This window comes from Medicago sativa, chromosome 3, assembly GCF_051527215.1.
Source record: "Medicago sativa cultivar Bolivia chromosome 3, Bolivia_mono, whole genome shotgun sequence".
Taxonomy (NCBI): domain Eukaryota; kingdom Viridiplantae; phylum Streptophyta; class Magnoliopsida; order Fabales; family Fabaceae; genus Medicago; species Medicago sativa.
The window spans coordinates 59,933,840-59,960,996 of NC_140751.1; the positions used below are offsets into that span (position 1 = coordinate 59,933,840).

The 27,157-nt window shown below is 32.1% G+C and overlaps 3 protein-coding genes across 4 annotated transcripts; all 3 read right to left on the reverse strand.

The window, feature by feature from the left end:
• Positions 1-7,356: 7,356 nt before the first annotated feature.
• Positions 7,357-12,011, reverse strand: RPAC43 (RNA polymerase I subunit 43). The gene is made up of 9 exons (XM_085752658.1): positions 11,768-12,011; positions 10,598-10,783; positions 9,682-9,808; positions 9,431-9,517; positions 9,142-9,326; positions 8,554-8,649; positions 8,363-8,456; positions 8,026-8,172; positions 7,357-7,696 (listed from the first exon to the last, which is right to left on the reverse strand). The coding sequence occupies exons 1-9, from the start codon at positions 11,939-11,941 to the stop codon at positions 7,593-7,595; spliced, it is 1,200 nt and encodes a 399-aa protein (XP_085608784.1). The 5' UTR covers positions 11,942-12,011; the 3' UTR covers positions 7,357-7,592.
• A 1,508-nt stretch (positions 12,012-13,519) lies between these two features.
• LOC146938746 (26S rRNA (cytosine-C(5))-methyltransferase NOP2B-like) lies at positions 13,520-20,781 on the reverse strand. 2 transcript variants are annotated; one of them, XM_085752660.1, is made up of 17 exons: positions 20,489-20,781; positions 20,210-20,412; positions 19,384-19,447; positions 19,146-19,279; positions 18,937-19,020; positions 18,764-18,838; positions 18,592-18,663; positions 18,431-18,504; positions 17,587-17,639; positions 16,651-16,760; positions 16,041-16,109; positions 15,863-15,937; positions 15,343-15,435; positions 15,167-15,246; positions 14,990-15,089; positions 14,085-14,446; positions 13,520-13,974 (listed from the first exon to the last, which is right to left on the reverse strand). In XM_085752660.1, exons 1-17 carry the CDS (start codon positions 20,730-20,732, stop codon positions 13,899-13,901), a joined length of 1,968 nt encoding a protein of 655 aa, XP_085608786.1. In that variant the 5' UTR covers positions 20,733-20,781; the 3' UTR covers positions 13,520-13,898. The 2 variants fall into 2 exon arrangements, with proteins under 2 accessions (XP_085608786.1, XP_085608785.1); XM_085752659.1 differs by having other exon boundaries at positions 15,167-15,435.
• A 1,258-nt stretch (positions 20,782-22,039) lies between these two features.
• LOC146938747 (coiled-coil protein) lies at positions 22,040-26,446 on the reverse strand. Its single transcript, XM_085752631.1, has 6 exons — positions 26,310-26,446; positions 24,648-25,103; positions 24,178-24,368; positions 23,638-23,784; positions 22,909-23,133; positions 22,040-22,731 (listed from the first exon to the last, which is right to left on the reverse strand). Exons 2-6 carry the CDS (start codon positions 24,876-24,878, stop codon positions 22,485-22,487), a joined length of 1,041 nt encoding a protein of 346 aa, XP_085608757.1. The 5' UTR covers positions 24,879-25,103; positions 26,310-26,446; the 3' UTR covers positions 22,040-22,484.
• Between the last annotated feature and the right edge of the window lie 711 nt (positions 26,447-27,157).

Below are 27,157 nucleotides of genomic sequence, written 5' to 3' on the forward strand. Positions count from 1 at the left end.
AAGTCTTTTATTGATGGATTTGAAACAAAAGCAAAAGCATGTGCCTCTTCATTCAAATGATACTTTTTGAAGATGGTGGGTGGTTATTATTTAGCATTTATTTATTTACTGACTTATATTTCTCCACAAGTAGCTTTCATGGATTATTATTATTTTATTTTTTTGGTACAAGGATTATTATTATTATTAATAGCATAAAATTATGTACCAAACATTGAGCACATTTTATTATTCAAAAGGGGAAAAGGGGGTAAACCTCTTGGTCAAAACAAAAAAAAAAAAGAAAGAGATAAACCTCTACTATTTTTAAAAAAAGTATATTAAAATAAGTTTGGCACCCCAACGAGTTAAATTTTTATTATTTAAGTATATATACCTTTTTTACACTAAAATAATATTTATAATGTTCTTTAGAGGAGACGTTATCCATATATTTTAATTCAACTAACAAATGTCAAAATTGTTTGTTAGCTTGAATGTATGCGTGTTCTAAGTTCAAATCCAGAATCTTTTATTTGTTTGTGTAAGTTTCATTGGTTTTTGTTATTCTGTTTAAAGACTAGAAAATAAAAAAAATAAAAAAAAGACGATGTTGCTTAAGTTGTTGTATTGGAAAACCTAAAGGAGCATGTGAATAAAGTTCATGAGTTTAAATTATGATTAAATTGTTTAATAGACTAACTCAATGATAAAAACTTGAGTCTGTAACTTTAAAGAACAAAATTTGAATTTCAACTAGAACAATTGTAAAATGACTGTTATTATCACCGTCATAAGGAATAATTTCTCATTCCCCAATAAAATATCTTGATCGAATAATCATGCTTATTAATACAAACATTTGGCTATAAAACTATTGGTGTTTGTTATTTTTAAAATAATACATATTATGCATTGCATTCTTTACGTTGAAATGTTATTTTGACAATTTTTTTTAATTTTTTTTAAGTAATCTTAGTTGTCTAACATCATATATATACCATTTTTATTTTCTCTCTTCCAAGTTAGTTATAAGTTATGTATTTTTATAAGTGTTGAAATATAGTGTTAATTTTTAGATGTTGATATAACATTGCTCTTTTTAATATAAATTTTATTATTTTTCATATATATGTTGATTTTTTTTGGGTATGATGTATGTCCATCCAGGTGCCAACGTTAAGGAGCTATCCTTAAAATCATAGGTTGGTGTTGCTATTAAAAATTGGACACATTTGTATCATCTCTAATGTGGTGGCAAAGAGCCTGCTATTTTAAAGTTCAAGGCTATATATATTAGAAATGTCAAATTTCATTGATAGCTCAGCCAAGAAAATTAAAAATACGTGTCGGTATCCTCATGTCTATGTTTTTTAGAACGGTCCAAAAAAAGTTTAAAGTCAATAATCCTATGAGGCTATGACCCATCAATGTCTTTTTTTGACAATATTCATCAATGTCTTATTAACTGAATCATATGTTTACGTGATTAACATTATCCACATGTTGATAGGGTGAAAATCACATTATTAAGAGTTTACTGAAACTATTTAAAAAAATATAATATATGTATAAAGTTATTGAATTTATAAGATTTTTCCGTAATTTACTTTCATGTTATTATTGCTTATGCTCTTCAAGTTTAGAGGTGTTCACATGCATGCTTAGAGGTGTGGTTTCACGTGTTTCTCGTCGCATAATAAAACTCGAAGCACCTCAAAATACAAAATTTTCTAACTTTTAGTATCCACTTTTTACATCATCTTGTGATGTGGACCTCAAGATTTCTCAATGAAGATTTGCATTAATTCGAGGAGATATAGATTTTAATATTTTTTGTATGTTCATATTTTTTTTTCTCATTTAATTGGTTGTGAGTTTTCATAGTGGGCTCGAGCCTTATTTTCTGTCTTTTTAATTAACCTTCTTGGTTGAAGTCTATATAAGATCAGATTTGTTTGTTAGACAATTTTATGAAAATTAAAGAAGTTGGAACTTTAATCATTGATCGGAGAGAGGGGTAGAGTTGCTTCTTAACATTCTTGCTTGAACTACTTTTAGAATCTCATCAAGAACATCAAATTCTTGTAACTAGTGTATGTAAGATTGTGAGCCATTGTGTAGGTCGTGCGATTTTATGTTTCAAAATTACTCTTCTGTGTGCGATTTTATGTAGTGTTGAATTTTATTTGTGTGGTTCTTCTCGTCTAATGTGTGATGATTCTTTGAGCTCTATTCATAACTCAACGGTTGTATCAAAGTTAATGGTTCGATCAGTTCCATGTATAAAAAGTCCTCGAGCCAATGTGATGGTCAAACAACATGTCTCGTTGATGGAACAACGATGGTGCAAGTGTATGCTGATGAAAGAACCTTACACATGAGGACTCAGGAGATGAATGAATTGACTTAAACGTGAAGGGAGATCATTGGTATGTTAAGTATGAATAAAAAGCTCCTCATTAGATGAAAAAAATAAATGTTAAACAACATATATATATATATATATATATATATATATATATATATATATATATAATCGAGAAGAATTATATATATTCATAATGTCTTAAAGTTTTGTTTTTTTAGTAAATACGTGATATCAAATTAACATGTCAATTTTTAATCGTTTAGGAAAATATTACATTTCTTTTTGCTAAGAATGTCTCTTTGTTTATAATTTTTTTTAGAGGTCTTTTTGTTAAGAATGTCAGCCATATATATAATTTAAATAGAATCGATGTACTATAGTTGAGTGTAGTGATGCCATATTAATTTTATAATCAAAATCACATTCTTTTTGTTAGATATTGCTCAAAAAAAGATAACACATGTTTGAAAGTTGATATGATCTATAAGCATAAAGAAATCTTATCTCTTAAGCTATTTTTATGATGTTTGGTTTCAATTATGTCACTTTTTCATTACCTTTCCTTTAATTAATCCTACAACAACCTAAAGTTTGTTGAATGTTTGCCCAATCTTGGAACTCAAATTACTTAATTTGCATCATAAACATAAACATATGCTAACATTTGTCTTTAGCTTATGGCCAACGATATAAGATTAATTAATAAAGTGGAATTAGGAAAGAAAAGAGGAACATGGCAAAAGGGAATAATGCCAAAATGACACACTAGTCACTAGGATTCCAAGCTTTTTCACGTGTATGGTGGTGCCCTAACAATTCAGAATATTAATGTAGTTCACTCATATATTTATTTTGTGATTAATGTGTCAATTGTCATATATAGGGGGAATCGTGTCTTGCCTAATTTAATATAGGTTGGCATCACTACCAAATATAGTGTAATAATAGCAGCGGAACTCAATTATATAGTGCCTGATTAAATTACTATTTATGTTCATAAAAAATTAAATTTAAAATAAGAGTTCAAATATTATATAAAAATATTTGAACTTCATACATAATTGAATCTTTTTTTTTTTTGGTTACAATAATTGAATCTTATTATGATAATAACTGTTTAATATTAATTACTTCATACAATATTTGAGTAACACTTTTCTACATTCCCTCAAAAAAAAAAAAAAACTTTTCTACACTTTCAGATAATTAAAATATTGAATATAAGTTGACCTTTAGAAAATCAAGTGATAGTTAGAGATCATTGGGTACGATACCAGATTTATTTTAAAAAAATATAGTAACTTAGTCTTAAAATATAACTAAGTAATAATTCAGTTGGTGTGAAAAGGATTATATATTTTTGGGATTTATTGAAATTACTCATTTTGACTATTTATTATTCAGGAATTAAATTAGTGTCATCAACTTTTCAATAATATAGCAAATATTAACATTTTGGGGGGATATGAAAGGAAAAATAATTTAGTCATATTATAGGTCTAACAAGCTAAAATCTGTATTGTTATGTGTATAAGAGACGAGGGAGGTACTTTTGTCCTTGCAAAAACGGAATGGTTTGAACCTAAATGTGATGTGCACATCGAAGAAGCGTTGAGTTTATTGTCGGCACTCCATTGGGTTCATGAGTTTCACCTAGGATATGTGGATTTTGTGCTTGATTCAAAGAAGGTGGTTGATAGTTTTAAGTAGAATAACTATGATCACACGGAATTTGGATCTATCATGAAAGATTGTAATTCTCTAGTTAGTCGTTTTTATGAAAACTATAGGGTTGAGCTTGTGTGGAGACAAGCAAATGAGGTTGTCCACCAATTAGCAAAGGCGGCCACATTGTCGACTAGTTTCCAGGTCTTGATTGAACCACCTTTTTGTATTGAACACATTTTAAGTAATGAAATGCTATAATTTTTCTTTGTTAAAAAAACTAAAACCTAGCCACGTCTCTTCTTTATCTACCAATAAGGGGGTAATTTAGGCCAAATTTTGTCTTAAATCAACATTCTAAATTGTTTTTCTTTTCTTTTATTTAAATAATAGTTGACTTTCACGTATATTTAGTTTTTCTTGTGTAATTTTGTTGTGATATTGTTTTGTTTGTTCATCGTTTTGGTGCGGTATTATTTTTACTTTCCGTCTTGTGAGATGTTTGTTAGGTTCAAATTGACAAATCTACTTCGATATATAATATTATAGATGAAAATAATGACTTTGACGTCTTCAATGTTACATATTTAAAGACAAGAGTATTTCAGACATTTTAATTTTGTCATATATATAGGATTTGTCATATTTGCATGCATTTTGTCGTTATATTCTATTAATCTAGATGTTTTGAGTTTGTTCATGGATTCATCTTTATTGATTTTAACAATTTTTATGGACAAAATTAGGTGTATTTTCTTATGTGATTTTCTTATGGTTCTTAACTAAAAATAATTTTTTGTGATTTAACAAACTTTGAAAAAAATTGTAGATTTGAGTAAATCATGAGTAATTTAGTTAAAACTCATACCAAAAGCATGTAAGAAGGAATGCATCAAAACTTTTGTCGAGTATGAATGTTATTTTACTAGAGAAAAAAGTCTAACCAACTAATCATGATTTGTTCTGGTCAAAAACTAATTGTGATTGGTGAACTCAATCAATCTCATCCAAAAAAAATATTATTTTTTGTTTGCCAACGATGAATTACTTTATTTTCCTCATATTTATAGGATTTGTCACATTCATATGCATTTTGTTGTATGTTATTAATCTAGACATTTGTACTTTGTTCGCATATTCATCCTTAATGATTTTAGTAATTTTTAATGGACAAAACTAAAATGCATTCTCTCATGTGCTTTTCGTATATTACTTAACTAAAAATACATTTTTCAAGGTTATAACAAATTTTGAGAAAATTGTAGATTTGAGTAAATCATAAGTAGTTTAGTTAAGAATCATACATACCAAAATTATGTAAGAATAAATGCAACAAAGTTTTGTGTTAATGAATGTTATTTACTAAAAAAGATCTAACTAACAAATCGTTATTTGTTCCAATCAAAAACTAATCGTGAACTCGATCAGTCTTATCTAAAAAAGCTATTTTTTCTTGTAACTCGTTTGATGAATTATTTGGAGTTGAAAATATCGAAACCTAATTAAGTTATGTTGAGCCTTTGGCTTTAAAAATCGAATGTCTACCAACCCAACCACATATAGCTTATTTTTAATAATTTTTTATTTCTATATTCACTTTTATGTTTCTATATTTCTATGTGCATGACAACCAAGTCAACGCGAATTAGAACGTGATTGTTTAAGATGGATCCCCCACAAAATACGAACAAAAATGAACCAACTAAAACCAAAGGCTCTTAATTAGTTAGAATATATTCCCTTCAAATCCTCCCTTTGCTCCAACCTTTATTTTCAAAAAAAATAAAAAATTAAGAAGAAATGTTGATAGATGCAACCTTTTACCAATTCAAAATTGTTAAATTATAGTTAGATATAGCAAAACGGCCAAAAGACAGATTGATATCTCACTTAGAGCTCTGTATCAACAAAACAAATCTCACTTAAAGCTCTTTGCATTCAAAATAAAAGTGATTTTACACAAGAATAACAGTCCGTTTATTGCAACTTATTTTACCGATTCTTACAAAAATGCAAATTTGAATATCTAAAAAAGCTTCCAATATGAAATTGTTTAGAGTAGCTTCTTTAAAAAACATTATATATAATTGATTAATGTATAAAAAAATGATTTTCTTTTGGCAACAAATGCAAAACAACTTCTATAAATTATTGAGAATCAAGATAACTTTTTTTATTATCCATAGCAAACGGACCCTAAAATTAATCCAAGTGTGCATGTAAACACTCATTTTATAAACATTATTAATCTAAATGTTATGCAACCAATAAATTTGTTCAAGTGGTAAGAAACTTGGATTCCTTGAACAAGTGAGTGGTAAGGGACTCTTGCGTATGGAGAAAATTCAGTCGAGATGAGGGGACTCATCTTGTATATCCTACAGATTTCTTGACGTAAATCAATCACTATTAAACGACGGTGAAAACTTCATAGCAGTAACACATAAAAAAAGCTTACATTGTTCAATCAATCGTAACTTTTAGATCAATTAAAATGTTTGTCTTTATTCGTAAGACATAATTGGTTTGATTTGCTGACACAACGGTGTATAGAAATTAAACCTTTTTTTTTGTTAATGACACCATTAAAACGTCATCTCAAATGTTAGTTTTCTAAAGCCTGGCCAATCATATATGTTAACTTTTCCTTTATTAATTAACTCTTTATGTGCACCCTTGCTTTGTTGAAATAAACAAATTCTCCTTTATGCAAGTGGAACAAACTCGGTAATGTATATGTAAAAAAAAACACACATGAATTGGTTAGTCCATAATTAGGGTGGTAAGCCACGTGTTAGGTAGCACAGCTTGCTTTGTTTATATCCACTAAATTGCCAATTAGGAGAGCTTTGCTTGTTTTTTTTTTTTTTAAGAAGAAAACATTAACATAAGTTTGATATTATACACAAAACCAACGAAAATTGATTCAATTGGTAATAAGTTGATTCATACTTTGTAAGACTGTAAATTTAACTTTCACTGTCAGTGTTAGAATTTCGTTTATTTGAATTTTAATTTCTACCATGATAAGCTTCTAGAAACCTACTCACCTAAGCTTGTTTTTATATACACACAAACAGAAAAAAAAAAAACCAAGTTTATATTGTCCATTAGTGCACTACGGTGAGTTTAAGTTCGTGGTTGAAACTATGTAAACTACATAATTTTTTTCCATAAGTGTACGAATAAGCTTACTAACTTGATGTCAATGTTTTATAAGCTAGACAGATCAAAACCAATTAAATATATTGGCACATGGATAAGGGTGTTGTAAGTTAAAATATTCAAGTGGCTTTAGGTGCAAAAACATCCCACCAAAATCCAATTTCTCAAACCGGATGTCATTCAATGCATTCATTCCTTTTTTCATAAAATCAATTATGTTAAGCACCTAAAATTTGGACGGTACAAACAAAACTGATCATGTCTATAGACATGTCACATGCACATCCCAACAATGAGTGAACTTTCATATTAGTTTCAATTTGTCACAGAAAATAATATAAAATAATAACCAAACTGATCATGTACAGAATTTTTCCTTTTCATTCATTTTAGGACAAAGCAAAAAGAAGAATCAAGAAAGCTCGGTGATCACTCGTTCGCACTTATCTTCCAGAATCTTCACAGCTTCAGTAAACAGCACATCAGGGGGTATTGCTCCAGTTGATTCAATAGTAACTAGACAAACAAGTAATAACACACATGTAAGATATTTCAGGGACTTGGAACAGTAATCCGTATAAAAACTCGGCCAAAACCAAATTCGCACAATTTTTAGTTGAAAGTACATATCTTAAACTAATACTGGTAAAAATATATTAGGCCGAGACAAACAATCAAGACACTCTTATACTTTGAATTTGTCAAAATCACCGGTTATTTATCATCTTGATCTATCAACAACGTTAAAAAAAATACTTCATTGGACAACTAAAATTCTTCTATGTTCAGGAAATTTAAAAGTTCTAATACCATGAATTTAATTTAATATGCCACGTAATACTTACAAATGAAATGATCTTTGACACGACGAAGTGATACACGATCAGTCCATTTTTCCCCTTCTCCCCCTTCTTCGCCTTCTTCCGCTTCTCTTATGCATTCCCTACACAGAGTGCATGCTCGCGCGTTTTTTACCACAGCCTTTTTTCTACCTGTGCACACAACAATCAAATCAGCAAAAATAAGAGAAAGCCAAAGAGATGGAAGCTTGAGATCACAGATGATGTTGATAATAAACGATGACGCAAAATCAATTTGGCCAATAATACCTCACCATCATGGTTCAGAACAGAAAGATATAAAAATCTAACACTAGGAGTGCAAATACAAAAACTGAATTACCTCTTCCAATATCTTCTATATCAAAAACTTTAGCTGGACATTTGCTTACTAGTTCTTCAGCCAACTCATCCTTAACATCTTTCGTGAGTACAACCTAGAGAATAAAAGCAAAGCATACAAATGTCAGGGTTTTGTCAATTTTTCAGTCTGTTAATGTGTGAGCAGTAGACAAGATATATGATGTTCCCTACCTCGGGAAGCATTCGATACCAAGCAGTAGCAACCGGAGACCATTTCGCATGTGTCTTACCAATGCCTTTGACAGCGTGAGCTTCAAGTTCAATTTCCTATAAAAGTATGTGGTTAGCAACTATGATATTCAGTAACAAGTACAACTTCCAGTTTTCTATAGGAGGACATGCAACTAATTACAAGTTTTCAAAGTCAAAACACTCGTATCAAGGTTGTTAAATTCAATACACCCCCGCATAGACTCATGGCATCCCATAAACTCAACTGGTAAGGCCGTTAGGGAGTACATAACATAAATAATGTTTCATCATGTAACATTGTATCTAAACACAATTAATGTTATGTGCATAGAAAACATCCGTCCACCTATACCAAACCAATTTCATAACATACCAGAACACATACATAGCATCACAATTCCAACTCAACAGAATTTGAATCATTAAACTTGATAGCCTGTTGGATTAATAGCAAACTTGCTAAGATAGGGTTGTTCCTGTTTTATAGTTCCTGAGTTCATTAGATCTACATTTGACTTCCTTAGTGTGGGTGTTAATAGAAAATAAACAGAGAGAAGGGGGGGTTACCTGACCAGGTCCAAGTTTAGCTACTATAACATCCAAATTACAAGGGGCTGGATCTTTGGAGAATTTAGGAAGTGACTTTTGATTAAAAGTCGTAAATGTTTTTGGTTTTGGATCAGCAGCTGACTTGGTACCTTCAGCTATAAGCTCACTCCCGTTAGGCAACCACTTCAGTGTATCTGATTTCACTGCATTTATTATATTGTAATATCACCAGACAAGGAGTCAAATAGCTGAAGAAGAAATTAAAAGCAGCATAAATACTATCAAGCAAGAGTTTCAAGTCATTTACCGGTAAGACGAGGTTGACCCTTTTCACAACGAACATGTTGTTTGAACACGATTGTGTTCTTTTCATTGTTTTCACCTCCGGCACCATCTATTTATAAAAAAGAAAGGCAAATAATAAATATTCAACCTTGTTATACAAGGAGTGTCCACCAAACAACATGCATATTATTTCCAATTTTCTATTTATCACACAAGAAAGTCAGATAATCAAGGAGAAATACAATCATGTAAGTGTTAGTGTAGATATAAAACCTGGATATTCAAATTGGTCGGGATCAGCAGCGATAGGAATGAGACCCAGTCTATGGGCAAGAACTTCGTCTTGTACAAGTGATGTATTGTTTGCAATATATACTCTTTCAATAGCCATGGTTGGAACCTAAAATTATAAAAACGATAAAGGAGACAAAAATTAAAATCTGATTACCGCTATTAGGCTTAAACTACACTATTGCTAATAATTAACAACTGACTTGAAATCAACGTGCAAAGATCAATACATAAAAGTAATAACTGACTTGAAGTCAACGTGCAAAGATCAATACATAAAGATGAAAATGAAACTACTGTAACATGTAATGCATAGCAGGAGTAGTTACATCAAAGCTAAATGACTTATCCCTCCCTCCATGCAATAGGACTGGACTCCTCTGGCTTATTACAAATTTAATTTTTAAGAGTTTTTTTTTCCTTGTTGCAAATTTTCTTCTTGTTAAAAGTGGCACATTGTGTAACAAAATAACTGCATGAGAAATCATCTCCATGAAATAATAGTCGATAAACAAGAGAAATTAACTTGGTCATCTCCATGAAACAATACATCCTATAACAAAAGAATTGCATAAGATATCACCATTTCCGAACATACTAACATGGTATTAGCTATCCACAAAAAATTATGAATATTAAACTACTTCCATCTCAATAAAAGGCAAAAGTTCACTGGCTATCCTAATGTTAGTGTTCTAAATAATCAGTTGAAGGACCCTTTTTATTCTTATATGAATCAAATATTCAATACAAAATGAACATCGAGAAAAAATAGAAACAAAACAAGTGCTTGAGAATAAGATAAAGCATATAACCTTAATAAAATTGACCGATATATTCAAAATCAAATATGCAATCATCACAGAAAACAAAATGGGGGGGTGGAAAAATATATAACCTCTGCTATGAGAATTCTTCGAAAAGCATTGGCAACTGCTGGATCAATACCAATCATGTCAAACTCCATGTCTTCATCCGTGATGCGTTTCACTTCAACCTTGAAATTTTGATAGAAGTTATCCAACCGTACACTGTTATCAACTCCTAATGCTGCATAAGCACCAGAATATTGTATGGTATCTGTCTGCATAAACCAAAACATGAATAATGTTAAATAACAAAAAGCCGAACAAACAAAAATATCAAACCAGAAACAATACCCACCAATAGAACGAATTTGTACATGATTCAAAATTGTTAAAAAAACAAAAACAACCAGATACAGAGAGAAGACGGGAATAAAGGTAGAGAAACCCAATTAAGCCGCATTTGTATTGGCCTATTTGATTTTATCTTCTGGTTTAAGAACTTGTGTGACAATTTGTGAAAAAACTTGTGGAAATGTCAGAAACTGTTTTCAACCTATGTGGTTGTTTGAATTTGCTTATTTGGGCTTATCAACTAGCATAAGCACCTGTGAGACGGTTTGGGAAAACTTATGAAAGCAGATTATGACATGTTCACAAATTGTTTTCATCTTATTTTCATAAACTCTCCAAGATAGCTTATGAAAATAGCTTATAGCTTATGAAAGTGCTTATAGAAATAGCTTATACATAAGTGCCTATCATGATAGGTATTTATGCTATCAGCTGCAAAACAGGGCCTATATCCATAAGTTGTATAGTATAGCTTACAAAAATAGCTTATAGGTCTATGTTATCTGAAAACCGTTTGACTTCATTTTATTCTCTGTTATAGAAATAGCTTATACATAGGCACTAAATTGAGTTTATTTGAACAATATAAGCACTTAATTAAGCTGTTTATCCAAACAGAAGTATATTAACTAAACAAGTACATCTAATATACATTTTAACCATTGTAAGCTTACAAACACAACACTTAACCTTCTAAGATACAAAACATAGTGAAATTTTAAATCCTAATTTTTATCCTTCCAAAGTACCCAGTTATGAAGTTAGAAACTTTTCTGAAATGGGTACTCAAAATGATGAAAATAAATTATAAAAAAAATAGTAAAAATTAAAGTAAAGTTAGAAAAAAAGAACTGAAGAATAAGAAAAATAATGAAAAGGAGAAGATAGATAGATAGATAGATAGTTACATGTTGAGGAGCATCGAGATTGCAAAAAACGCGAGTTTTTTGAAGTTCAAGATGAGTGGGAAGCGTTGAAGGAACGTCTTCTAAGTTCATGATGTAATCGGGTACTCCTCTTCCTCCATTCTGTTCTTGTTCATCAATCTCCGATGCCATCGATTCATCTTCAGACAACGACATTCTCTCTCTTCGTTGTTTGGTAGCAGAAATATGGAGGAGAGAGAGAGAGAGTTTAGGGTTTAGGGTTTATGGGGGAAGAAGAAGGTTAAAACGGTATCGTTTTATAGCTTTTCTTGCTCAAGGAGTAGCTCGGGTCAGGTTGGTTTAATACCCGGGATTTGGCCCATTTTTGCTGACCCGATAGTGAATCCAATGTGAATGGAGTTCAGATGAGTGACACTTGGCAAAGCAACTAAATAACGGTTGATATTTGAAGCAAAATCAGGATTTCGTTTTTTCTTTTTAACAAGTAGAGCTCACACATTTTACATGGAGAAGTGGGGTGTTCGAGTTCGTACTTCAGCCCCTCCATATATTAGAGAATGTTGCTAGCAACTAATTTAAGGTTTTGGGGACATCAGAATTTCTCTCCTTTCTCAACAATACAACAGTAGCAGTGTAGTTATGCTTGAATAAAAGAACATATTGTCATGTGAAGTTTGAAAAAAATGAATACAAACTTGGAGGTTTAATTAAAATTATCAAACTCCATTATAATGTTTTAGCAATTGTAACCAAAAAATAAAATCTCAATATAATCTTTCAAAACCATTGCTGGGTTTTTAAAAAAAATTGTGACAATTCCCAAAACACCCTTCCTAAGTTTAATTTCAATTTCCATTTCTTTTTTTTAAAATCGAGATTTATGTTTAAATATTAACTTTAGTGGGTCATATTTCCTATACATCACAGTCGTTCAATATCTTTCATGTATATCTAATGGTTTCTAATTGATTTGCAACAAAACAAAAAAAAAAAAGGAGGGGATCCCACGGTAGAAGACCTATACAGGTCTTTCACTAGAGTGAGCGTCACCGCACCTTTCCAAGTCCTCTCCCTTATCAATTGTCTTCGGCATTTTGGTTACAATACCTCAAGAAGATCAATGTGAAGTGGAAGTTGTGCTACTTACTTGAGTTACTTCATACAAAGTTACAGGAGGAGAAGTGACTGTATAAATGCGAAACACGTTGTGTTTGTACTTGTGGTCAATCAAAAAGAAATGGCCATAGCAGAAGGCAGGGAACATTGCAAGTTGCAACAATGGAAAAGAAAAGAGTACTTAATCCCAAAAGAAGTTTCCTTGGCAAATCAACTCTGAAATCTTTGGCTAGGAACATTATGAGCACGTAATTTATACTTATTTATGTTTGTGAGTTTTTGGTTAATTAAGTTTGAGAGGAAAATAAAAAAAATGTTAAACAGCTCAAACTGGTTTTCTTAATGAAGTTTGGTTAATTGATCTTTTCAAAATTGTGGTTTAGTTCATGAACCATTTAATATGGTTTGATTTTTTATGGTTCAGTGCTGCAAAGCTTATTCATATATGATTCAGTTAACCGTAGTTTTGCACACAATAAACTTGCATACAATAAGTGAATTATAGTCTAATACATGTATCTAAATGATTGAACGTTGTTTCAACTCTTGTTGTAGGGAGAAGTGTTCCTTTCTTGATATCAGCATTGCTTGTTTGCTTTTCAAAAGAATGATTACAACAAACATAAAAATCGTTGAACATCAAAACTTTAAATCATATGATCAATTATAAATTTTACAATATCATTAAACGCAAGTGTAAATAATTCTTACAAAGGATAACAAATAAGGAGGTGCAAGTTCAATGGATATGAAGACAAGCATTAGAAAGAAAGAAATCAAATTAACTCATGCCTGAAAGTAGCTTTTTTCTCCATTCTGATTTTACAACTTAATAAACAGATGTATGTTTAAAAATGCCTTAGCTAAATAACTTAAACAAAACAAAACTGGGACCTTCAATCAGGTCATGCCACCGACTCCAGGGTACATTCTTTCAACATGCAACACCTCAGTACTCCCATATTGATGGAGTCTTGCGTCAATTCTGCGCTATAATTGCACAGTTGGTCATCAATACTTCTTGTATTGCCACTGATCATTCATCATTTTCTTGTCTCTGTTGCTTACCACTTTTTCTCTTCTTTTCTATCAAAGCAAGTCTCTTCTCCTCTCTGCAGGAATCACAAAATCCTTAGATTTTTACACATAATTATATCCATAAACTGCTGGAAATTTATTGAATATAAAAAAATTCTTTTCAAATATGAATAAAACATTTAACCTGGCTTTTGAAATCTCCTCTCTAGATGGAGGTTTCCTTTTCACCCTCTTGGGTTTAGGTTCAGAAGTTTCTGTGACATTAGCTTTTACATCATTACTTGGTTTTGAGGGGAATTTATCTTTCTTCCGCTTCTTGGATTCAGGTTCAGAAGCTTCTTTGACATTGGCTTTTACATCATTACTTGGTTTTGATGGGAATTTATCTTTCTTCCTCTTCTTGGATTCAGGTTCAGAAGAATGTTTGCCATTTTCTTTAACGCCATTACTAGGTTCATCGTCGTCCATCACAAGCTCGGTTTCTTTTTCATCCTTTTCAAATGTTTCTGATGTTGCAGCAGGTTTTGGGTGGCTCATTTTTTTCAACTGAAAGATATCAAATCAAAATATTAAAACTAATAGTACTTTCGCCCGTGAGCCAATAACACATTCTGCAATCGGTGTCTTTAAAATCACCACTACACAATGAAAATATCAAGCGCTGAACACCGAGGATATTTTGAAACGGACCAACTCGAACAACAAAAACACCTCAGATATTTTGAGAATGTTAAAGCAATAAGATAATTATTTTATCATTTCTACTTTTCAAAATATCCTTTATCAAACTAAACCAGTACCCACGAAACTATACAAAACATACATTGTCAATAATATCCTATACATGTCAACAATAGCTATGAAACTAAGAGCATAGCCCTCAATGGTTTACCATCTTGTACAAATAATTTCATCAATCTAGAAATTTGTTGGTTTGCTTTACTAGTATCCAAAATCATTACTGGATAAATTTAAAACTAAAAGACAATTTTATGGGGAATCAATCTGAAGAGTGATCATACATTCAAATTTAGAAGTGAATGCGAACAAGAAAAATCAAAGCTCACTAAAAATAAGCATATATCATACCTTTGCAACAAAAAACCCATCCATATTGTGTACGTGTGGATAGAAACGTCTTGTCTTATCTAATGAAGGGTGAAAACGCTGTTCCCTAAACTTTGTAAACCTGACAGAGAATAAATGTCACGATACAGACGATTCCTAAAAATCAAAACAATGCTGTAAGGGGATAACAATCATTACCCTGGACGTCCAAAGTCAAGTCCACAAGGAACCAGCTTTACATCCCTCCTTTTGAGCACATAATCAATAACTGCTTCATTCTGAATAATATTTAAGAGAAAAAAAAAAATTAGAAACGTAGAACATGGAAAAGCAAGCATATAAACATGAAAGCAAGTTGCGACTGAAAAACAAACCTCAGCAACCATGATTGAGCATGTAGAATATACAACGTATCCCCCAGATTTTGAATAAGAATCAACCATGTCAATTGCAGCAAGAAGGAGCTCCTACAAAAGAAAAAGGAAATTATTGAATATTAGCGAAGAAGTACAAGAGCGCAAAAAGTATGCAACTAATTTTATATTTTCACTACGGCCAGTTGATCCTGATTGAATCTCAAAAATAAAATAAGTTATTCGAGGGGCATAAAATCACAAGTTGAAAATGAAAACAGCAATCTAGTCCTTCAAATGCAGATTACTTGTACGCTGGTAGAGGGGCATAAAATCAGAAGAAGCAACAAAATATGCTCCGTTTTCTTTTTTGCATATCAGTCAAGAAAAAACAATTTTAAAGAAATTTATTGAGTTCAAGGAACTGTTCCTCTTGGATGAAAAGCTAAACGAATACTATTAACACGTAAAAATAAGATACATATTTTATTCCTCTCATAGTCATAGTCCCAAACAAAAGCTTCAGCAAATACTAATTTACCTTCTGTAGATGAGCACATTTCTTTATATCTTCCAAGTTCTTTGAAGTTTTGACCGACTCATCTTTGGATATAACCTGCAGACGCAAATTGTTTAAGTGCCTTTCTTGGTTCTTCAAGAAAAAGAAACACAGACAAGAAATACTAAAAATCTTGATCTTATTATTCGCAATCTCTTACCCCAGTTCCACTGCAAGGCGCATCCAATAATACCCTATCAACCGAATTGAAACCCAGAACCTTTGGAAGCTGAAAAATAAAAGCATAAATGTAAACAATAAGCTAGGTGTTGTGGCACATGCAAGATCATTATAAGACTGAAAATGGGAGCTACTTGAATCACTGGTGCAGAATATGATAATAATAATTACAAAATGGACATTCGTTGAGAAACTAATGTGACCAGAAGGGAGTAATTTTCCAGTGATAAGTACATACAACCATTTTGTATAATGACAAAAGGACTATTTTTAATATAATAGTGAACACAAGGGCTTATCATCTAAATGCAGCCCCCGGCATCCTACAGTAGCATTCTTTCTTGTAACAAATAAATCTCCCAGTACATAAAGTAGATTATAATGTCAATGATTTGCTTATTATAGGGAAAAGAAGACTCGGTTTTCTGTCCAGCAAAAATGTGTAAACAAAGCATAAAAATAATTTGCAAACTGAACAATTATAAGTAAGACAGAGAGCTGGATGAATGGTCAAATAGAAAACCAAACAGTGTGGAAATATAATCTAACAGCAGTGGAGTCGGCGATTAATGTGGAAAAAAGATGCTAACCTCCTTCCCGTCATAGTTGGAGACTACAGTGTTCGATACACCCATCCTATGCAGATTTGCAGTCAGAGATTTTAGTCGTGGCACCTTCATTTCATTTGCAAAAATTATTCCTGTGATAAAAAAATAACAACTGATTACTCAAATCATAAAATTACTAACAAACAATGGTGAAAAAATTGAGATTAACTAATGATAGGCAATTAGTTAAAACTCAAATTCTTAGATCACAAACTATTAATAATACCTTAAGGAGGAATATGCACAAACTTTTAAGTTCAAGGATTTAAATCTTCTTTTTTAATTTTATTTTTAAGTTCAAGGATTTTAAAAAAAAATTTATAGCATCACAACTTGATAAGAATGACCCAAGGTGATGCTGAAAGCGTACTTATGCACTAATGAGTAGAGCTATAGCACAACACGACCTACTATGCAGAGAAAGCACCTCCACTAGTTGAAACTTCAAACTGAGACTTGTAATAGAGCTACAATCCAAAATGAACTAAAATGTCTAGTTTCTCTCGATGCAAATAGTTACGTAAAATTTAAGTAATTCAAATCTAGCCCACAACATATTTTGAAAACAGAAGGAAGCACGGATATTATTTAGAATGAAGAACACAAACAAAAAAGAAGCTGCACTGCAAAAGGGCATGATTATTAGATCATTTTTTTACGGAACACATTTCAGCTGCACTGCATACAGAACACAACATTCTCTCCAAGTACACTTGATAATAGCGAAAATTTATAAAAATAAAAAAAATAAAATTGTAGTTCAAGCAAACATTAGAGAAATAATATGGTATCCTTCCACAATAATGGCTAAATAAATATGAAGCAGTGCTACACTGCTATGGCTTTATAATCTGTTATGTGCCAAAAATTAATATGCATCATGTAATGCACAGGAAACAGAGAAAATAATATATATACCTGAGTTCTTCATTAGAGCAGCAATGTAAGTTGTTTTACCACCAGGTGCAGCCCTGCAACAAGCATAAAAATGTCTTGACCGTGATAATAAAATATTGCAAGAAAAAAAGCATGTTCAAGATGAGCTTGTGTTAAAAATAAAAAATTACATCTTCCAAATCTCCATGTGTATTTTGAGAAAACTCATGAACAGAAAGCGTTCTCCATGTGTATTTGGACAAGAACAGAACTGGTTATAAGGGCAGCCTAATAAGTAATAGGTCGTGGCAAAAGGTTAAAACTCAAACGGAACTAAGGATTATAACTCTTAAATACTGATTTAGAATTTTGAATCAAATAGCTGCCACCAATTATTATTATTTCTTTTAACTTTTTTTAAAAGGTAAATATCGCAGCCACCAACAGCGCACCATTTCATACTTGCAGCAGGCCATCCATCTAAAAGGGATACTGCACAATGGCATGCTTGAATACACGCAACAAGCAAGACAAGTGAAGCTTGAGTCAATTTCCATGGACATCGGTTAAATGTCAAAAATTGTATTGTAACAAAGAGAAAGAGGCAGTTATTCAAGAGATGATTTACCAAGGTATACTTATCCTAAAGACGTTTAAGGTAAGCCTTTTTCTTATCTAATTTGTCAGAAAACATGCATAAAAAAACAGTTACATACTTGCACGAGTATAATTCTAGTATGAAACAGTAAATTATCATGGGCACCAATAGCCTCAGAACACCATGGAAAATTTGTATGACTGGTTCAAATCACATAGACAACTGATATAGGTTCTCTAACATTTGGACACAGCTTGGATTTATAGCAAGCAAAGAATTATCACTTACGCCATATCAACAATCCTCTCCTTTTCTTGAGGAGCCAAGGCCATCACAGGCAGAAAAGAACTAGCACTTTGAAGCTGCAAGTTAAAAACAAAAACAGTATTAAGTGTAGTGTGTAATATTAAATGAAATACAATAAACTACGACAGCAGAAAAACACCTACCATGTAAAAACCAGCCATGTACTCTGGAGTGGCACCAATTGGTACTTGAGAATCATACACAACAAGTCCAACCTATGCATAGAAACAAATTTATCTGGTATTAGAAACTGTTACTTGGATTCATGTAACATAAGAAAGACAAAGGAAAGCCAACAGAGACATAAAAACCTACTTTTGACCATTTGCTGAGAGGATCCAGATTTACTCCTCTGTTTATTAAGACATCTGCCAAATCCCGTCTTCGTGTCTGATTATATTCAGAAGACAAATATATAAGCTCAATTGGGAACATGGATAAGTTCACATTAACAACTCAACCCAAAGTGACAGAAATAGACATGCAACCTTTAAAGTGTTTGTCCTCAGACATATAGGGCGAGGCTTTTCAAAGGCTTCAATCAGTTCCATCAGTTCAACAACTGGAAACATCTGCGACAAAAGAAAATACAACTTTAATGCAAAGCAGAACCTAGAGGTATATGGTAAAAACAGGATGGGGTGATCAATGAAATTAAAGTTCAAAGCAGAGGTCGTAATATCATAATTATCCACACCTCCACTAAAGCACCGATTAGAAACTCATTGTATCCATAGTATGAACGTATATCGGTCTTAAGCTGATCAACATAATCCTTCCTCGTCGCCCCATCCTGTCTCAATGCCTTAAAATTGGAAAGAACACGGACAACTGGAAAAACAAAAACAAATAAACAATTTCAACAACTCAGAAAACAACTCGAAAACTGTTCACAGCAGAAGTCACAGTCAATTGACAGAGAAAGTTAAACTTACTGTCTTTAATCCTCCTCTGTAGATTGGAAAGATCTGGGGGACGCAAAGCCTCTTCCTCAAGTTCCTAACAGTTAAAAGATGACCATTTTACCACACATTACAACATTAAATGTAAAATTCCAAGTTCAATAGATTTCACACTTGTTAAGATTAGCAATGTTCAAGTATACAGTAACCGATGTCAAAACTAATTTTCTTCAATATAAATTTGATTTTAGTTTGTTTGATAACCTTGAAACAGAATTGACTTTGACTCGGGTCATGTTGGTCTAATCAGCTTATTTGCATCTTATAGCCAAAGTGTTTATCATGATAAGCACTTATGTATAAGTTATTTCTATAATAAAAGATAATAAAGTTAAATTTTTTTGTATGAGCTATAAGTTGTTTTCATAAGCTATCTTGGAGAACTTATTAGGGTCAGTTTGGATTGACTTATTTGTTAGCTTATGAAAAATAGCTTATGCAAATAAATAAGGTTTTATGTTAATTCATAAGTTCTCACTGACCTAAGTTGTATCTGCATAAGCTGTTTTTTCATAAACTATTCAAACGGCCCTAAAAATAAGTTGAAAACAGCTTAAGAACAATGCCATAACCTGTTTTCTTAAGTTCTTCACAAAACTTATGACAATAGATAAGCTCAAATAACTCTAAGACAAACATACCGTCGAAAAAAAATTGGCTTTTGTATTGGATTGCAACTTTCACTACAAACTAATAATTAAATTTACTAATTTTCTAATAATTTAAGTAAAACCCATAACACAATAACAGTCATAACATGCATTCAAAATCAAAAAATTTAAAAAAATAAAAAAGAAACCTGTTTAGTTGGTAATGTAAACTCATCAGACTCATCCTGAATATTAGTCTGAATATTAGTCTGCAAATCATCTGCAGCTGCCTTGCTATCTCTCTCCCTTTTTTTATCAATAAGTTTAGACTTCCTAGCAATATCTTCCTCACCCGATTCGGAATCATCATCCTCATCCGAACCCGACCCAGATTCCAAATCCGAACCTTTCTCTACAAAACATAAACACAATCATCAAAACACGAAAATGGAATATCTGCAGAAGCATATACAAGAAAGAATACACACCTTCGTCGTCTTCGTCTTCCTCTTCCTCATCGCTTCCTTGAAGAAAATCATCAGCTAATTGATCATCACCATCAGAAGATAAGTCAGAATCAGAACCATCGAGTTCGAGATGTTGTAGCTGTGGTGCTTCTTCTTCTTCGGATTCAGAAGTGGAATCATCTTTGATTGGAACAATTTGAACTTTTTTTGGGGCTTTTTGAGGTTTGACTGGCTTTGAAGGTTTTTTCTTAGTTGCTGGCGCCATTGGAGAGTGAAGAAGAGAGATTGAAGGATTTGTGTGTGTTTTGTGTTTTGTTCAAGAAATTTGCTAGGGTTTAGGGTTTACAACCATGGATTTGCAACGACGTCGTTTAGAGGTATAAGGCTCATCTCGGTTTGGGCCTTGCTCATAGTTTAATTGCAAATTGGAAATTGCTTTTTAGGTACCCATGGTTTGCTCTCAGTTCACTCTAAACTGATAAAAATACCACCTGCGATAGCTAACTATCGTTCAAAGAACTTTTTAAATCGACTAAACTGATTTAAAACATAATTGGACATATCTTAAAAAGTCGAACGACAGTTAACTGTCGTTTATCCAACGGAAGTTGCATTTTTTTAGCAATATAGGGTGTTTAAAGAGAAACTTTCTAACAAATTTCGGGTTGGAAATATAGTTCTAAGAAATAAGCATAATAAAATAATCAAATAAAAATTTAGTAAAAAAAATCAATTAAAAATATTTTTCTATCTCACAAATATTTGATACTTGGATCGTTAGATGTGCGTGAGGGTGAAGGATTGGCGTTGTTATACGAGGTAATTTTAGGATGAATTTGATTCCCAAAAGTACTAGACAAAACAGTATCGGGTATGACAAGACAGGACATGACAAAACATAACTAAAACATAAAGAGATAAAAATATAATATTTGATAAGTTGTATTTTGAACAAAAAGTTGTTTCATCACTTAGTGAGAGACAAAAAAATCATGTTTTTTGTACATATATTTGTTGTTTGTTTTGTCTAGTTTCATGACTAGTTTTTATACCAAACATAGTACAAAGAAAAATTGTTCAATCTTATCCCCTGCAATTTAGCAAATCAAATGCATAATTTGTTTTCCTTTGCACTTTTATTAAATGTGTTTTAACATTGTGAATTATTCAATAATAGTTTTAATTTTTTTTTATATAAGCTCTCTCCACATGATATAATTATATTTGAGACAATATTAAACTTGAGCATCACTTCTTTTTAAGATTTAACCCTTAATTCCTCATGTTGTGAAAGTCTAGTTCTTTCTGCTTGACCGAACCGTTGGAATATTATAGTACTTAGTTTCATATTTTAGGAATAATCGATGGCTGTCCTGAGGATGTTTAGGGTGTGTGATCCTCCAGTGCTCCATATTTTCTAGCGCGCCAAAATAAAAAGAACTTGCATATTTGCAATCATTCATGTTGCATTTAACTCTTAGGTGATGAAAATTGATAGTTAAAACTTAATTTAAGGTTTTGTCAAAAAAAAAAAAACTTAATTTAAGGTAAAATTATTTATATTTAAATACATTTACGTGGAAGTGAGTTTAACAATAAATTTGAATCCTCCATAAAAAAGAAAAAAGAAAAAATGAGTATAAAAAACAAATTTGAATCCTCTGGTATTACAAATGTCAGCTACACGCCTCCAACACTTCTAGGCCTAATTTAAAACATAAACAAAATCCAAGAACAAACATGAAACTCAACCATTCAAACCAATCCGAAAAATGAAAATTCTTGTTGTATTTCTATTTTCTATCAATTTTGAAGAATAAAAAAGGCAGGGTTGGTAATTGACTGTTTTATTTGTTTCAATAAATTGTTGAAAAATAACTTTCATCTATCCTGTAACTGTGGATCAAGATATTCATTCTCCTTAACAATGGCATAAAGACCAGCTTGTAAATTGCTCATATCCAAGCTTCTGAGGTTGTGTTTGTAAATTTCTAATGAGTTGCGTAAACAGCTTTACTCAACTGTGCCTGCTATTCAGGGGTTCATCTTCCCTAATAATAACGGCACCAAGATCAGATTGTAGCTTGCTCAAATCTAAGCTTCTGGAAGTGGAAGGTGTGGCTGCCAGTTTCATTTCATATTCAGATACTTCTCTTTTAATTCTATCAGCTGCCAGAATTTTCTCGGATATTTGTTCGAAACCTTTATGGATGTTTACCAGGAGCTTATAAACCTGCTGTCCTGTGGGATCTTTCTTTGCTTCCCTGCAGAGGTAAGAATATGAAACAAATTGTAAATTGCTTACTTTTGGCAAAAAAAATCAACCATGAAAGATACAAAAAAAAAAAAAAAAAAAAAAAACATAGCAACATCTCTACAAACACATGGTGCTACATTGTCTCTTCATCTCTCTGTTACAAATACAAGAAAAACTTTCATACCTAAAGACCATTTCGTCAGCAACAGCATATGTCCGATGCAAGCGTTCATGGATAGAATTACTTTCCAATTGAACCTCCCTAGTTTCTTTTAAGATCCTCTCAATATCAGCATCTTGTTTGCGACTATTTTTTGTTATCTCCTCAATACGGTGAGTATAGGATTTCCTAGATGCTACTTTCTGCTGCTTTTCCAGATCTGCAAGAAGGTTTGAATGTTCCTCCTCCCTGGTGAGAGAAAGAGAGAATGTAAGTCAATAAGGCATATTCATCATCCTGGTAAATATGATCACACGATGACATCGATATACTGAAAGCATTACATAATTAAGTTAAAATCAGTTGAAATTTTGACACACTTGGTCTATTATATTAGGTGAATCCGGTGTAGTTGTGATTCTATTACAAAGTAAAGATATAATGGATATATAATGACACTTTTCCCCCAAATATTGAAGCTTGCTGCACTGGTGCAAGACTTCTTTTTATAAGTCTCTTGACTCTTTCTAGGAAGCATATAGAACACAACAATCTTCATTTAAGCAATACTTGATGGGAATCAAGAAGGATGATAAAAGAAAAAGCTGTATATTATGAACCACCAATTCCGAAACAAAATTGTAAAACATGCGACTCGATGAATGTGTCTAGAAACGACTTGTAAGAAGAGGCTTATAATGTATATTCGGGTAAAAAAGTAAAATGAACTATACTTGGAATTTGGAAATGCACCTCTTTCTAATTTCATATGAAATGGAATTTTCTTCCTGCTGCACTTCTCTCAACTTTTGGAGCATTACACGTGCATCTGGACTGCTTGAATATAGAGACTCCTCAAGAGTGCTCTTTCTCTCTTCCAAGGGGTTTCTTATAGCATCCCTGCACCACATTGAAATTCATCGAATATAACAATCTTTTCAGTGCTCAAACTCTCTTGTAGGAAAAGAAAGATAACAATTCTGTGCTTATGAAATGTCGGTTTCATCTTACAAATGCACGCATTCATACATTTACGTTTGTATGTGCATGTATATGTCAATTTCTTCTTTATTGGAAAGGGAAAAGTTGAACACTGAATAACTCTAGAGTAGTGCTAGCAACACTCTCTCTAACACCTAGTCTCTTATTGGCTTAAATCAAGGTGGATCCCACACTTTCGAAATGGGTCTCACTTAAAGCGGTGGGACATACATTGATTTCATCCAATAAGAGAGTGTTAAAAAGAGAGATTTGTGGTAAATGACATAGAGTGATAGAGACACTTTGACCTACCATTCTGACTCCAAAGTCGAAAGGTGATTTCCTTTGGCAAGTATTTGTTCAGTCAACTGGTCAAGGTAGAAGTCAACAGACTGTTGGTTATTAAATGCCATTTCAGCTGCAGCTTTCATCAGTTCCAATTCTTGTTCAAGATGTTCCACTTCTGAACTTCTTACAGTTACTTCATCAATGAGTTCTTTCTCCTGAATTTGATATCTATCAGTATCGAATCTCATCGAGTTCAGCATTAGGTCTAAAGAAAAGAAGCGCACAGCCATATATTTCAAGTTTGCACATGCAATATTCATAAGACAAAATAAGAAAGTTTTTGAACATTCAACAAGTTTTCTGTATTCTACACATTTCATATGTTTGGAGATATTAAATATAGAAAGAAGCTTGAGAGCTGAATATAAGCATAACTTCTTTGACTGGGTATAAGCTTAAGAATAGAATATCATGAGAATTTTTATGAAAGATACCTTTTGTGGCGAAACTGTCAAATGTCCGTCATCAATAGGAGAAGGATCCTCTTCAATCCCAAATGAACTTCTTCCGGCATCAACCTCTCCTATGTCCAATTTATTTACATTCAATACACTATTCAATTCATCATTGACGGAGTTGGATTCATCTTTGTTGGACTGACTGATAGAAGTGTCACTGCTGGTACTTCCTATTTCACGTGTCTGTGTCTCCATTTTTGAGATCATTTAATTCGCTTTCAACTTTAGAATAATCATCGACTGCCCCTTCGCTAACAGCCTTTTCAGTTGAGTCGTCAAAAGAGCTTAATAAGTTATCTCATCTTAGTTTGTTTCAGCACTAGTTTCTTTACCATTCGCAACCTTTCCACTCTCAGATGACTCTGAAATCTCACGGCCAAGAATCTTATCAATTTAGACAAGTCCTTTTCAAATGGATACAGGAACAGCTAACTGCAAATAACAGACATATTCAGTTTCTGAGCAAAAAAATAAAAAAATAGAACATAAGGACACAAAGAAACATAACGAGAAAGAAAGCAAGCAGACACGCTGAAGGAAAGAACAAAACCATTGCAACAAATGAGAAAGTGATGTATCAATTCACAACACCTGACAAAAGGATCAATGCTCCAAAGACCAAACAATTGAAGCAAAAGTGACAACTAAGAAGTATCAATATTTAAATGCATATGTAGGGCCTGTTTGGCAAGCTACATATTTGAGCTTATAGCTTATGTCTTATAAGCTCATTTGACTAAAAAATGACCTGTTTGGTAACCGTCACTTTCTCACGAGCTTATAGGTTATTTTTACTAGTGTATAGTGTTTTATGATCAGCTAATTCAAGTAGCTTATAACTTATCATTTTTTTATCTCAATTTTACCCTCGTAGCCTTAATTGAAAATAATTAAATATATCTTTTTTTTTTTTGCCATTGTATACTTATAAGCTAGTTCAACCGCTAATTTTACCAAACACTACAAATTCAATTAGCTCACTTATCCACTATATCAGCTATAAGTTAGTTTATCAACTATCCTCTACAAGCTAGCTTATCAGCTATTCACTATTTTTTTTTACCAAACAGAGCCGTAGTATTACCTATTTTTAAAAATGTTTCATCATATTATCAAGGAACCTTAGGTTTGCAAACTAAGCATAAGCAGCTGGTTAAATTGGACAAATGATGAGTTTGGTAGAATCACAGCGTGCCACCGTGATTTTTTTGAAACAGCTTCTAAAACTCACAATGCCACCGATTTTGAAAAAACCTACGATTTGGCGCTTCTACAAATTCACCGTTTATCCAAACTTATAGAGTTTAAACAAAATTATGGTAGCACCATGATTTCGTCAAACTCACCTTGATTCGAAACATGCAATAAGATCAAGACCAGATTATTATTTCTCTTTTATAATATTTATAATGCAAATGCATATAAAAAATGAATCAATTATCAATCATAAGGTAAGTTCAAAGTTCAGACTGTAAGAGTGATTTACATAGCTAGCTACTGGAATAACAAATGAAAAATACTAAAAACTAGTCAATAATTTCAGAATCTAAACACACAACAGAATACATTTACAAAATTTGTATTTGATTATGAATTTTAAATAAATAAAAGAAGCAAAATTTAATGATTATGAGGTACCTAGTGGAAGCTGATATGTTAACAGTATATCGCAGATTCGAAACCGATTCGGAAGGACGCCGTATGGAGGATGAAGCTTTCAACTTCGAACTTGAGTTCAGAATTTGGCTCTGCGTGTGATGAAAACGATGTCGTATGATCCTATGTTGCGTCCGTTTTAGTTTTTTAAAGCAATGAAATTAACAAAAATATGTTTTTGAAGGAAACAGAAATATGTTATTGTTCCTTTCATTTCATTGCTTTAAAATTCAATTTAAATTCAACTCATTTTTATTAAAAATTAATTCTATGAAACTCGATTTTGGTCACCGCAAAACCAAACGCGTACTAATATTTAGTTATATAGATGATCTTCAACAGAAAAAAAACTATATAGACGTGTGTTATTCTTTTTTAGTTGTATTGTTCATAAATTAAATGAAAGAGTTTTAACAAAGGACCAAAATCATATATATGAAATATAAGATATTATTAAACAATATTAATTGACATCACCTTGAATAGTTGCAGAATCCATGGAGACTTGGAGGAGACTTCAGAGAATTAGGTTTTGAGAGATGCTTATGCCGCCTTATTGATGGAACGTTCTTTTGTTTTAAGTGTAGCTAACCTAATGAGATATAGATGACCTCTCAAATGGACTTACTAATAAGAACGGGAAAATTGCTTTTTTGACAATGAATACTTCCAATTGACACAAGTAAATGACTTTAATGCCCTGGCGGTAGTTAACTACCGCTGGAAGATCCGTCAGCAGTTGACTGCCGCTGGGACCCAGCGGTTGTTAACTACCTCACCTATTCATTCATCACCTTACATCATTTCATTCCTATACCATAACCCAAAAA

Coding starts and splice junctions, on each gene's coding strand:
- LOC146938747 (XM_085752631.1), bottom strand. CDS start 24,878: ATGATCTCAAAAATGGAGACACAGACACGTGAAATAGGAAGTACCAGC. Junction 23,785..24,177: donor TCGACTTTGGAGTCAGAATG/GTAGGTCAAAGT, acceptor AATGTGGTGCAG/GGATGCTATAAGAAACCCCT. Junction 22,732..22,908: donor GCTGACGAAATGGTCTTTAG/GTATGAAAGTTT, acceptor TTACCTCTGCAG/GGAAGCAAAGAAAGATCCCA.
- RPAC43 (XM_085752658.1), bottom strand. CDS start 11,941: ATGTCGTTGTCTGAAGATGAATCGATGGCATCGGAGATTGATGAACAA. Junction 9,809..10,597: donor GAAGAATTCTCATAGCAGAG/GTTATATATTTT, acceptor TTATAATTTTAG/GTTCCAACCATGGCTATTGA. Junction 7,697..8,025: donor TGTCAAAGATCATTTCATTT/GTAAGTATTACG, acceptor TTGTTTGTCTAG/TTACTATTGAATCAACTGGA.
- LOC146938746 (XM_085752659.1), bottom strand. CDS start 20,732: ATGGCGCCAGCAACTAAGAAAAAACCTTCAAAGCCAGTCAAACCTCAA. Junction 18,505..18,591: donor ACATGGCTGGTTTTTACATG/GTAGGTGTTTTT, acceptor TTTAACTTGCAG/CTTCAAAGTGCTAGTTCTTT. Junction 13,975..14,084: donor GAGGAGATTTCAAAAGCCAG/GTTAAATGTTTT, acceptor TGATTCCTGCAG/AGAGGAGAAGAGACTTGCTT.